Here is a 13,237-nt window from a genome sequence, read left to right as displayed (position 1 = left end):
CACGGTCGGCACCCAACACCAGAACAAACACCAGGCACCCTGGTCTCGGCTCGTGCTTCACCAGTAGTGTGACCGCCTTTGGGCCTCGGGAAGAGCCCTCGGCTTACTTGGATGCCACCTGGACTAAAACGAGAGGTGCAAGGAGAGGGTTCTGGATAGGCAGAGGGGCACGACTGTAGAGCAAAGTCTTTGGACGGAAGGTCGAAGTACAAGGCGTTCAGCAAGAGAGTAGTCAGATCAGGCCGGGTCGGGGCAGGCAGAGAACAAACGTAGTCAGGCAGGCAAGGGTCAAACCAGGTAGTCAATCAAAGGGTTAAGCAAGATCAGAGTCGGATAACAGGCAAGGAGTCAGGATACAGAGCGTAGAGTCGTCAAAAGCCAGGCAGGGGTCAAAACAGGTAATCAGGAACAATAATCAAGCAAAATAGCAAAGCTAATAGCACCAGGAACAAATCCTATAACGGGCAAGGTCCAGTAATGAAAATGGGCTATTTAAACTTTTGAATTTGGCGCCAATTGCGCGCTGACGTCACCACGCCAGCGCGCCTGCGCCTTTAAGAGCCGTCGAGGCGCACGCACGCTCCCTAAGTGACCAGCGCCGGCGTGAAGAAAACAGGAGCGGCGCAGCGGGCGTCCACGCCAAGGACACGGCGTGGACCCTGCTGCCCACTAGACCACCAGGGTAGGTTTCTTACACAGATACACCATCTGCAGGTCTTTGGAGGTGATCTTTGGATTGTCTGTAACCATTCTCACAACCCTCCTCATATGCCGCTCCTGTATTTTTCTTGGCCTGCCAGACCTGGGTTTTACAGCAACTGTGCCTGTGACCTTCCATTTCCTGATTACATTCCTAAAGGCCCCCATATATGGGCCGATAAAAGCTGCCGACAGACTGAGTCTGCAGCTTATCGGCCCGTGTGTTAGGCTATCCGACGGGCTTCCCCGAACGATATCTGACTGAAAGTCGTGTTTGCGGTCCCGTGATATCCTGCAATTTTAGCAATGCAAACATGACATAGGGTTGTGCTATAATACAATAGGAAGGGAAAAACAATAGCTGGATAGATCAGGATCAGGCACAATGCACTGAGATGGCTTCCTCCTCACTAATATTACAGCTAAAAAAATACATTTGTCGGTTCAAGAATAGCATTATAGCAACTGTTTTCTCCAGTGAATTTCTTCAGGGTGAATTATGTCTTTTCGTTTGAATCAGGCCTCGCTGCTCATAAATGAGCCCTAAAGTCTGTGCTCAGCAGATGGGAAGTATCATTTGTATTTAGAGAACCCAGTGGTGCTCCAGGCTTAAAGGCTTCAGGAGCAAGTGTTAGAGAAGCAAGGTGCAAATTGCAAAAAAAATGCAACTGCCATTTCTATAAGGATAGTGGCACATTGAGATATTTCATTCATTTTTTACCTGAGCATTTAACGCTTAGTGAGCAAAAACACTTGGGATAGCATCCCATTCATTCCTATGGGAGTCTTTGTTCTGAGTATTTTTAGCCTGCCTGCCAAATGGGGAAAAAACTTGGGTAAGAAAAATTTGAAATGCACCTGGTTCCATTACCCTAACAAATACATCCCTTAGCACAGCGAGAGAGAATTAATTGTTAGTTTGTCTATATCATGAAGCAGTATAATCCAGCTATCTCTCATTCAGTAGACTAACTACTACCACAGCTGCAATTACATGGTTATATATTTACTCAGTCTAGCTTTACAGTACTTTACATTGTAGAAAGAGTTCAAAACAAACATTATCAATGTAAATGTGTTTGCAAGGTATAGTTGTATTGTATTTGGAAAGCACCTGCTTTATTGCCTGTGCGTGGTTGCTTAGCTGTCTTTTGTAATGATCATTTTAAACTGCTAAAATGGGACTTTATCAGCTTGTCCTGATCCATATGCAATGCACAAACACTTACACTGTATAATAATTCATTAACCTACTGCATATTTTCTGTACTCGTAAATCCCAATTGATTTTTGATGGTTACATGTGATCTGTCCAAACATTGTGTGCATTTGTCGATAACCCTATGAAAGGAACACTATGATGTGGAATATATAAATATTTACACCAAAAGCAATATATTATGTTAGGGCAGGTGGTAATGACAGGGTGGTCCTCTGAAGTTCCTAACTTAAATTAGCCCAAGTTAGGGGAGAGGTAACAGCAGAAGAGGGGACACCAATGTACATCACTCCCCTTTTTCTGCTTAACACAGACATTATTGTATTCAATGGGGAAACTGCAGGTCCCTCCTCTCAAAAATGGAATGTAGTATCAATTTGATAAGATATGAATGTGCAAAGTGCAAAAAACAGATGCATTGCTAGGAGTGCTCCAGCCACGAGGAAAGCTGAGACACTTGCCTCCCCAAACGTTACTAGGGTGTCAAAAAGCTGCTTCTGGTAATAAGAGCCATAATTGAATTTTCTTAAAAGGAATTTTGGCTCTACTAATGCAGAGAGGGCATTTACATTCTCTGAATTAGATATGTGGCCCTCCCCCCAAGCCCTGCTCTGGCATTGAAAATCAAAGTGTGGATGGTGAGTGGCAATGTCATCCCTTTAGTCAGCTCAGGGTGGGACATGAGGCTGAAACACATTACGCCCATTTTTTGCACTTTGCAAAACTCCTTAGAGGTTGGAAATGACCCCTATAGATGTCCCTGGGACAAAATTGTTATCACATATGGGCCCTTTGCAGACCCTTCGGGAGAGGACCACATATATAGCCCAGTCCATTCCTCTCTATAAAAGGCATTTGTTTTTATGTTTCAGTGACCTATGGCATGACAAGCACCAATACTTACTATTACACAAATGTGATGTCCAAGCTCTTCATTGACACCCCATCAGACAGTGGAGTTACATTCAAAGCTATAAGCAACATGGATGATTTTTGGTCGGTAAGTTAAAGCATTAAAGTATACTGTATAACTCAATATCCACATATAATGAAAAATGAAAAACAACTGCAAATTGTCTCAGAAAATCATTGTCTACATCAGTGATGTCCAACAGGCAACGGTCTGCCCTATGCTCTGTGTGCGTGCTTTACTCTGCCTGTCCTATGCTCCCTGTGTGTGCCATACACTGCCTGCCCTTTGCTCCCTGTGTGTGTGTGTATGTGTCATATTCTGCCTGTCCTATGCTTGTGGGATGCGAACCTGGTAGGGTTTGTTAGCATTTGGAAATTGTTGTTAGGCATATGGATTTAAAGGAGAAACAAACCCTTTAAAAAAAACACTACCCCCCTCCCTTCTACCCCCCCAGCCTAGCTGCCCCCCGGGGAAATGCCCCTAACTTTTTACTTACCCCTCGGAGCAGAGAGTCACAGCATCAGAGTTCACCGTAGCCATCTTCCGGATCTTTGGTAAGCTGAGATGGAGACTGGCAAAGCGGGGCATGCGCAGTTGGAGCAATTTACCGATTTGTGACAACTGCGCATGCACCGAAAGGGACGGAAATTGCCGAATCGCCGGAAGAAGACACGAAGACCCGGAAGATGGCTGCGGTGAACTCCGATGCTGTGACTCTGCATTGACGGGTAAGTAAAGTTAGGGACATTTCCCAGGGGGGGGCAGCTTGGCTGGGGGGAGGAGGGATGGGGGTCTACGTGGGGTGGGGGGGAAGGGTTGCTGTGCTACCCTGGTCGTGGTCTTTTTGTGGCCTGCCCTGTGGCTTGATTTCAGGGTTCCCATGCACACACACTGTTGTAACTACCATGTGTTGGAATTTCACCTGGGCCTATTCCCTGATGGGCTTGTGCATAGTTTTAGAGCAGGTTGAAGGGTTGCATTGATGCTTTCCATAAATTGCAAAGGAGCATGTATGAATGCCCATTTTAGAGCTATGTACTTTATACTCTCAAACTCCAAAGAAAGTGGTGTAATAAATACTATGTCTGGTAAAATCTGTGTCTGGCTTAAGATGTTATTGTGTTTTTCAGTATTTACAGGGTCCACTGCTAGATGGTCTTTACTGGACTAAATGGTACAATAATGCCTCTTTAACTGGAAATACGAATTCCTTAATCTACTACGAGAACCTTTTGCTTGGAGTCCCCCGCATGCGGCAGCTTAAAGTAAAAAACAACTCCTGCGTTGTGTACAAAGACTTTAAAGATGAAATTATTGGCTGTTTTGATGTGTATTCTAAAGAAAAAGAGGACACATGCCAATTTGGCCTTATAAATGGGACAGCGTAAGTATACAATGTCCAATAAAATAAGCAATAAATCCTGCAGCAACAAAAAAAATGTTTTGAAGCATTTTACAGAGAGGGATCCTCCTAAATGTCTCTCCTTCTTCTCATCATTGCCTTCTCCCTATGACTGTTATATTGATGTGAGCCATGAAGAGGTAGCAAATGGCCATGAGCTCAGAGACTTCTACCTTTTCATAAAGTTTGATTTGTCCTAACTCTGCTATGAGTTACACATACTAAAATAAAAAAGTAAAACAATATGAATGGCATAGAGTTGAATAGGCGATTAAACCCACACTAAGGATTGAGCTACAGGTACAGTACAGTATATATATTTTAGTCCTTATAAATCCATACGTTGTGCATCCTGGTCATCTATTTTCCTGGTATGGGCAGTACTGTGTTTGCAGATGTCCCCAGTAAGCAACTAGAGTCACTTAGAGACATAATAATTGTCCCATGGTTCTATGTTTAACCTATTACCACTTAGCTGGTCTATTTGGCTGATAAGGGTTACATGAATGACCAATCCTAACCCCAAAATCTTCCAAGAGGAGCTTGTCAGAGGACTCTTATACCTTTAGGACAATATGGTAAACCTAAGCATAAAATACATTACTTTCAGCTAAATTGTTTGTTAAACAGTATCGTATATTTTTTAACAATCAGTACCGATATGTAATACTCCTAAAAATATGGATAGCTTTATCTATACCAATTTGCACTGGGAATTAATAATTTAGATGAATATTATTGCTCAGACATGCTGCTTAGCTGTGCTGAACATTAATACCCCATGGGAAATACAATATGCTCGACTGTTCAAACCAGTTACACATTAATCTTCTTAAATGTGTCAACTAGTTAAAAAAATTCAGTTAGGAAAATTATGCTAAATCCAAAAAACTATCAAAGTGCCATGAATCCTTCTGGTTCCTCCAGTTTGAGCTTTCATAAATCTGCCCCACAGAGGAAACTAATCTTTCAAACAAAACAAACACATTGCTGAATACTAGTTTGCCCCAGAATGATCTCTGTTTTCTATTAGATGGACGTATTACACAGAGGAAGAGCTTGGGGGATCATCCTACTGGGGTAAAATGACAACATACAGCGGTGGAGGATATTACATCGATCTCGAGTTGACCAAACCAGAAAGTATTAGACAACTGCAAATACTGAAAAATAACCTCTGGTTGGACAGAGGCACCCGTGCAGTGTTTATTGACTTCTCTGTGTATAATGCCAACATCAATCTTTTTTGTGTTCTCAGGTGAGTAAAGATGATGGATAGATAGATGACAGATAGATAGATGACAGATAGATAGATGACAGATAGACAAATGATAGATAGATGATAGATAGACAGACAGATTGATTGATTGATCATTGGAGAGGTACCCTAATTTACTGGATTGCAGTTATAGACATATATATAGAAAGATAAATGATACATAGACAGATAGGATACTAATGGGGGAATGTAATAAAAGGCGGTAAAGGAAAAAATATTTGCAATGCGAAAAGTTATGCCTTTGAGCGAACAACTTTTCCTTTGCGCAAATTTAATATAGCGTTTGCAAACTCGGAAACTGTTTAAAAGCTCTTCTGACAGTAGAAGAACGTTTGCAAATTTTAAAGTTTGCGCCAGTGCAAACTTCTTACTGTAAAAGGTAATATGTTTGCTCCAAAAGATTACATCTTCAAGCACTTCTTAAAAGTGGGCAATGCGCAGTAAAAATGTGCAATGCAATAATAGAATATCACATTGCGAAATGCGAATTTTTATTCTTATTTGTGTAAATTGTTTTGCTCTTTGCGACTTTTATTACATTCCTCCACAAATGTCCATTTGCCTTTTACTTAATTCTACTAGATACTGTATATATTTCTGTCATTTAAGGTATACCTGGGTTTTGGGTCCCCCAGGAGATTAGAGGGCTGAATTACAAAGGGTTATACTCACATTCTAGAACACTTTTGGACATAACTTGTGTGTAGCCTTTTTGCAATATAAAATATCCTCTGTGCCTTGGGCAAGATAGAAAGTCCAGCAAAGTGAAGAGCACAGCACTCATTTATACAACCTTATATAAGCTCTAAACATGTATGAGAATGAGAATGCTCGGGACCTGGGTTTTTCCAGATAACTGATCTTTCTGTAATATGGATCTCCATACCTTGTCTACTTTAAAATAATTTAAACCTTAAATAAACCCAATAGGCTGGTTTTGCTTCCAATAGGGATTAATTATATTTTAGTTGGGATAAAGTACACGGTACTGGTTTATTACAATCGAGAAAAAGGAAATCATTTTTAAGAATTTGGATTATTTGGATAAAATGAAGTCTATGGGAGATGGCCTTCCCGTAATTCTGAGCTTTCTGAATAACGGGTTTCCAGATAACGGATCCCATAACTGTACTTAATGTCTGCCTTATGCAGATGAGAAATATAGGGCTCTTGCATCCCCTGGAGCTCCTTACTTGCCCAATTGAAATGACGCACATGTAAGAGCCAAATGTCAAAATGTATGTGCAGATCATTATAGATTTTGTTTGATTAGAGCACCACCTACTGTGTACTACTGAGTACTACCCACATTGTATATCCATTTTTTTGTAGTGTAGGGTATCCACCTTTTTTAAATCACTCACAGGTGTGACGGTAAAGTGGGGTTTAATTGAGGGATCTCAAAGAGCAACATTTTCAAGACAGAAAGGTAATCTGCAGTCAAAGAGAGGATAAAGGATATTGTGTCAAAATGCATATTTTACACAAGCATTAGTATAGTATTTTTTGTTGTTGTTACAGGATTATTATTAACATTATAGTTAATATGTATTGTTAGAGTGCCAGCATATTCCACAGCACTGCGCAGCAAAAGAATAATAATAAGTAAATAGCTTACCTTATGTTAGAGCGAAACAATAATGATGGATTTCTGAGAAAAGATTGTCTGGTATCTGCCTTTGTTTCTGAGAGCGTTAAAGGGGTGGTTAACCTTTAAGTTAACTTTAAGGGGGTTATTTACTAAATTCCAAATGCCAAAAACCTGAAAAAATTCATGTTTTTTTAGTATAAAATTAGAATTTTTTGTTGAAAAAAAAATCACAAATTTTTCGGAATTTTTTATACCCCGAGGATGGAAAAAGTCCGAATTCGAAATCCTCCATCTCAGACCTGCCGAGGTTGCATATAAGTCAATTGGAGAAGTCAAAAAGATTTTTTGATCTGTGCTGCGTTTCGCACAATGATCCGAAGATTCCGAAAAATTTGTGAAATTCTGAGTTTTTGGGAGGAAATTTAGTAAAATTCGTATTTTTCACGTTTTTTCCCGCAAACAAAATTTTCGAGAAAGTGCATAAATAAATAAGATGAAAAAACCAGTGCGGATTTGGTTGGAGTTTTTTTCAGAAAATATTGGGACAAATTCGGTCTTTGATAAATAACCCCCTTTGTATGTTATAGAATCACAAATCCGAAAAACTTTTTCAATTGGTCTTCATTATTTATTTTTTTAGAATTTTTGAATTATTTGTCTTTTTATTCTAACTCTTTCCAGCTTTCATAATGGGGGGCATTGACCCCATCTAAAAACAAATGCTCTGTAAGGGTACGATGTTATTGTTATTGCTACTTTTTATTACTCGTCTTTCTATTTAGACCATCTCCTATTTATATTCCAGTCTCTTATTCAAATCAATGCATGGTTTTTAGGGTAATTTGGACCCTAGCAACCAGATTGCTGAAATTGCAAACTGGAGAGTTGCTGAATAAAAAGCTAAATAACTCAAAAACCAAAAACAATAAAAAATTAAACCCAGTTGCAAATAGTCTCAGAATATCATTCTTTACATCGTAATGAAAGTTAACTCAAAGGTAAACAGCCCCTTTAAGCAGCGTTGGCTGTTTTCTAGGCTTGTGGTGGAATTCCCTGCGACAGGGGGCGCAATTCCATCTTGGCAGATTCGGACGGTGAAGCTCATTCGATACATCTCCAGATGGGATTACTTCATTATTGCCTGTGAGATCGTCTTCTGTTTGTTCATCTCTTACTATGTCGTGGAGGAAATTCTGGAACTCAGAATTCATAAATTCGGATATTTTACAAGTATTTGGAATATCCTAGATGTTATCGTCATATTGGTAAGTATATGTTTTGATCACTACAGCATCGATTTTTTTAAAGTGTAAGCAAAACGGGACTATACACGTATGGGACTGGTTAGTCAAAATGCCCGGGACCTGGGGATTTCCAGATAAGGGATCTTTCGGTAATCTTTATCTTCATACCTTAAGTCTACTGAATTATTCATTAAAAATTAATTAAACCCAATTGGATTGTTGACTTCAATATGGATTCATTATAGTTGGGATCAAGTACAAGGTACTGTTTTATTGTTACAGTGAAAAAGGAAATACTTTTTAAAAATCAGTTATTTGATTAAAATTAGGTCGGCCTTCCAGTAATTCAGATCCCGAAAACGATATTTCATCTGCTTCTTTTCAAAGGTCAAAACAAGCAGCTCTTTGTCCAGTCTGGTTACCAAATACTGACCGAGCTAAACCAGATAAGATTTTATTGTGAGGTCAGAGGACTACGATTCTCATGCGGAACTAATGACATCATTGTGCAACAAGTGTAGGGTAATATTTGAGATACAGTTTAGAGTATCAGTGGTAAGCTAATCTTATGTTTCATAGTGCAATGGCTGACACCGCCCAGCCTTATTCTACCATTATATTATTGCATGGGATGGAGTAACACATCTAAACAACCAAAAGCATCTCAGTCAGTGAGCTGGAATAAATAACCCCCAGAAGTAGAGGGTCTATAAAAGCTAATTAAATACACAATGCATTGTACCATTGGGAATGGCTGTCATTTTACTCGTACAATTCAACTCTGTTACAAATAACAAATGCAATTCTTTAGCTTTCCCTTGTAGCCATTGGATTTCACATCTTTCGAACCATGGAGGTTAATAGACTGATGGGAACTCTGTTGAAAAATCCAACCATATATGCAGATTTCGAATTCCTGGCCTTTTGGCAGACTCAGTACAATAACATGAATGCTGTGAACCTCTTCTTTGCTTGGATTAAAGTAAGTGTCCCATGTAATAGGTCTGCACTGCCATTCCTGACACATCATTACTATATTATATAACTGGTTATGAAGCAAACAAGCACCATTGCTGACATATTGGGTTACTGTTCTTACTGGGCCCCCATCCTCTGCATCTTCCACCACAGCTGCAGGGTCTGCTCTCCTTATAGTTACACCCCTGGTCATGACCCATTATCTAGTTTGAGCTAGAAGCATTAAAACTAACCGCTGGTTAAAAGGGTGGTTCATCTTTCTGTTATGTTATAGAAAGGCCAATTCTAAGCAACTTTTCAGTTGGTCTTCATTTTTTTAAATTATTTGCCTTCTTCCTCTTCTGACTTTTCCCATCTTTCAAATGGGGTCACTGACCCCATCTAAATAAGAAATGTTCTGCAAGATTACAAATATATTGTTATTGCTACTTTTATTACTCATCTTTCTATCTAGGCCCTCTCCTATTCATATCCCAGTCTCTTATTCAAATCAGAGACTGGGATATAAAATCTGACTTTTAAAAAAATCACGAATTTCTCGGAATTTATTAAACCCAGAGGATGGAAAAGTCAGAATCTGAAAATCCGGCATGTGTATTTAATAGATTTTTTACTTTTTTTATAATAGCTTCCAGGATACCTTCTTTTGAGTTATTATTCCATAGACCCTTGGGAGCTGGGGCAAAATCCTGGAGCTATTGAGCCCTATATGGACTGGCAGATTGGACTCCTCCCGATTTACTAATATTTTGAGGTTGCATATAAGTCATTGGGAGAAGTCCTAATGATTTTTTGATGTGTGCTGGGTTTCGTGCAATACCTCGAAGTTTTCAGGTGAAAATTCCAAAAACAATTATGAAAATCTGATGGAAAAATCGTGAAAATCGGTAAAATGTAATAATAAGTAATCGTAACAAAACAGAGCGGATTTAATCGGAGTCTATAGCAGAAAATATTGAGATAAATTCGGACTTTGATAAATAACCCCCTAAATGTTAACTCAAAGATGAACAACACCTTTAATAGAGATAAACTAGCATGCCAATCTAACAGCATACATATTCCATGTCATGTCATGGGTGGATGGTTCACTTTAAAGTTAACTTTCAGTGTGTTATATAATGGCTAATTCTAAGCACCTTATAAATTGGTCTTCATTATTTACTTTTTTGTACTGACTCTTTCCAGCTCTTTTGCAGCTTGGACCCTAGCAACCAGATTGCTGAAATGACATCTGGAGATCTGCAGAATAAAAAGCTAAATAACTCAAAAACCACAATAATTAAAAATAAAAACCAATTGTTAATTGTCTCTATATTATACTAAGGGGCCGATTCACTAACTTCGAGTGAAGGATTCGAAGGTAAAAAACTTCGAATTTCGAAGTTTTTTTTGGGCTACTTCGACCATCGAATGGGCTACTTCGACCTTCGACTACGAATCGAACTATTCGAAGTAAAAATCGTTAGACTATTCGACCATTCGATAGTCGAAGTACTGTCTCTTTAAAAAAAACTTCGACCCCCTAGTTCGCCATCTAAAAGCTACTGAAGTCAATGTTAGCCTTGGCTAACTTTTTTTGATCGAAGGATATTCCTTCGATCGTTGGATTAAAATCCTTCGAATCGTTCTATCTGCGCTAAATCCTTCGACTTCGATGTCGAAGGATTTTAATTCCTAGTCGAATATCGAGGGTTAATTAACCCTCGATATTCGACCCATAGTGAATCGGCCCCTAAAAGTTAACTGAAAGGTGAACAACCCCTTTAACTAGACCAACAGTCAGATTTATTTACCAACATAAAAACAGTTCACATTTAACTTCAAAAATCTGTATGTGATACTGTATGTGTAATGTGAGCCCATTCATGTTCTCATCATTCCTCTTCTTCCAGATCTTCAAGTATATTAGCTTTAATAAGACAATGACGCAACTTTCCTCGACTCTCGCCCGCTGTGCAAAGGACATTTTGGGCTTTGCTATAATGTTCTTCATTGTATTTTTTGCCTATGCCCAGCTTGGCTATCTTCTGTTTGGAACACAAGTGGAAAACTTTAGCACTTTCGTCAAATGCATGTAAGTATGTAGCACTGATGCTTGTAGAACATTTTCAGTAGAACAGTGCAAAGCGCCACTTATAAAGCAGATTTCTTCTATTTGTAGAAGAAAAACATTTGTTCTTGAGACTATGAGGCCTATTTACTATTATTGGAATGTCTGTTTTTTTCATTGATCAAAATTTTCCTCTAATAATTCATGCTTTTTAAAAATTCTCGAAAAATTTAAAAATTTGAGATTTATAAAGTGTAAACACAACAAAAAACTCTATTACAAAACTTCAGCAAGTAAAAGCTTGTCAAGGTCTTATATAATTCAGTAGGAGTTGCGCAGATCCTATTTGATCCTTTTTTTTTAGCCATTTGGACTTTTATAGGTTTTTGGATTTTTTTTCAATAATTAGGGGCCTATTCAGTAAAACTCAATATTTTCTGGTCGAGTTTTTAAAGGGGAAAACTCTACTTGAATTTTTAAAGACTTATTACCCCAAAGCTGCTAAAAATCCGAAAATACTTCAGGGAAAACCTGTTGAGCTCATGTAGAAGTCAATGGTAGATGTCCCCAAAGATGATCTGTGCTGGTTTTGTATGGTTTTCGGTGACAACTCGAAAAAATAGAGTGATTCGTGCTTCAAAACTTTGTACAATTTCAATTGTCGCACGATTTTGTCAAGACTTTTTCCGCAGCGACTTTTTCGAGCTGATTTCTTGATACATGAGTTAAATTTGTGGTTGGGAGTTAAGTCGACTTTGTTTTCATATTTTTGGCTCATCGTTTTTTTTTTTGTTTAAACTCTTCTTTTTTAAAAACTACAAGCCATTCATGATTTTAGATTTCAATTGTAATTTTAAAAAAACTCTAAAACCACTAAAACTCGAATGTTGAAAAATTAGCGAGATGCATTGAAGTCAATGGACGTTAAATTTTTTTTTCACACAAGACAATTTTTTACACGCATGACCATTTTTCGTGTATTAAATTCAATGGGAGTTTTGTCTCTGCGACTTTTTTGTCCAAATACATTATAGTCAATGGGAATTTTTCTTATGGCAGCTTTTTTCTCCAACTGCTTTAAAGTTAATTGGCGTTTTTTCTTATGGCAACTTTTTTTGTCCAACTGCATTAAAGTCAATGGGAGTTTTTTCTTATGGAGACTTTTTTTGTCCAAATGCATTAGTCAATGGCCCTTTTTTTATAGCGACTTTTTTGTCTCAGAGTCATTTTTGTTCAGCGACATTTTTGGCGAATCCCTGGCTGGCTAAAAAATTCGCTCATCAAGTACCTAGGAACTCTTGTGAAACATAGGTCAGTAAAACACACTTAGATTTTTACAACATAATAGTCCAGTATTTCTATAAGAATTTGACACTTGCTGGCATGTGACCATGTATATTTTTTTTAGATTTACTCAGTTCCGGATAATCCTTGGAGATTTTGATTATGATGCCATTGACCACGCCAACAGAATACTAGGACCTATTTACTTTGTCACATATGTTTTCTTTGTATTCTTTGTGTTATTGGTAAGTAGTCCCATGTTAAATGTGGATATTTTTCTCATCTTCAGAAGTAAAATACAACCCCAGTTGCTTTAGCGCCGTGTTGTGATATGGCATAATGGGGTTTAAACCTCCATCCTACATGATACTTTCTATTAGTGGAGTTTTCCACCTTGCTGGGACCTTATTTATGTTTTTACATCGTTGGAGCATATGTCATCGTATGATGTTAATCATTTTCTTTTTTTAGACAGTTCATATAATTCAAGGTCAATCTGCCTCCATTATAAAAAAAAAATACAAAGCTAGGTAGGGGGTTTTATTAATTTTACTTTTGTTCCATGGGCTTTGGAG

General features: G+C 38.4%; 1 protein-coding gene across 1 annotated transcript in view; it reads left to right on the top strand.

The window, feature by feature from the left end:
- Positions 1-13,237, top strand: part of pkd2l1.L (polycystic kidney disease 2-like 1 L homeolog) — a 30,681-nt gene that overhangs the window by 9,435 nt on the left and 8,009 nt on the right. Inside the window, exons 3-9 of the mRNA XM_018225341.2 lie at positions 2,791-2,918; positions 3,962-4,215; positions 5,267-5,491; positions 8,140-8,368; positions 9,159-9,329; positions 11,221-11,402; positions 12,787-12,907. Of these exons, the coding sequence (XP_018080830.1) occupies positions 2,791-2,918; positions 3,962-4,215; positions 5,267-5,491; positions 8,140-8,368; positions 9,159-9,329; positions 11,221-11,402; positions 12,787-12,907 (1,310 nt within the window). The remainder of the gene's footprint in view (positions 1-2,790; positions 2,919-3,961; positions 4,216-5,266; positions 5,492-8,139; positions 8,369-9,158; positions 9,330-11,220; positions 11,403-12,786; positions 12,908-13,237) is intronic.

Source organism: Xenopus laevis, chromosome 7L (genome assembly GCF_017654675.1).
Source record: "Xenopus laevis strain J_2021 chromosome 7L, Xenopus_laevis_v10.1, whole genome shotgun sequence".
NCBI lineage: Eukaryota > Metazoa > Chordata > Amphibia > Anura > Pipidae > Xenopus > Xenopus laevis.
The sequence above is the reverse complement of the archived record's forward strand: the minus strand, read 5'-3'. Positions and strand labels throughout refer to the sequence as shown.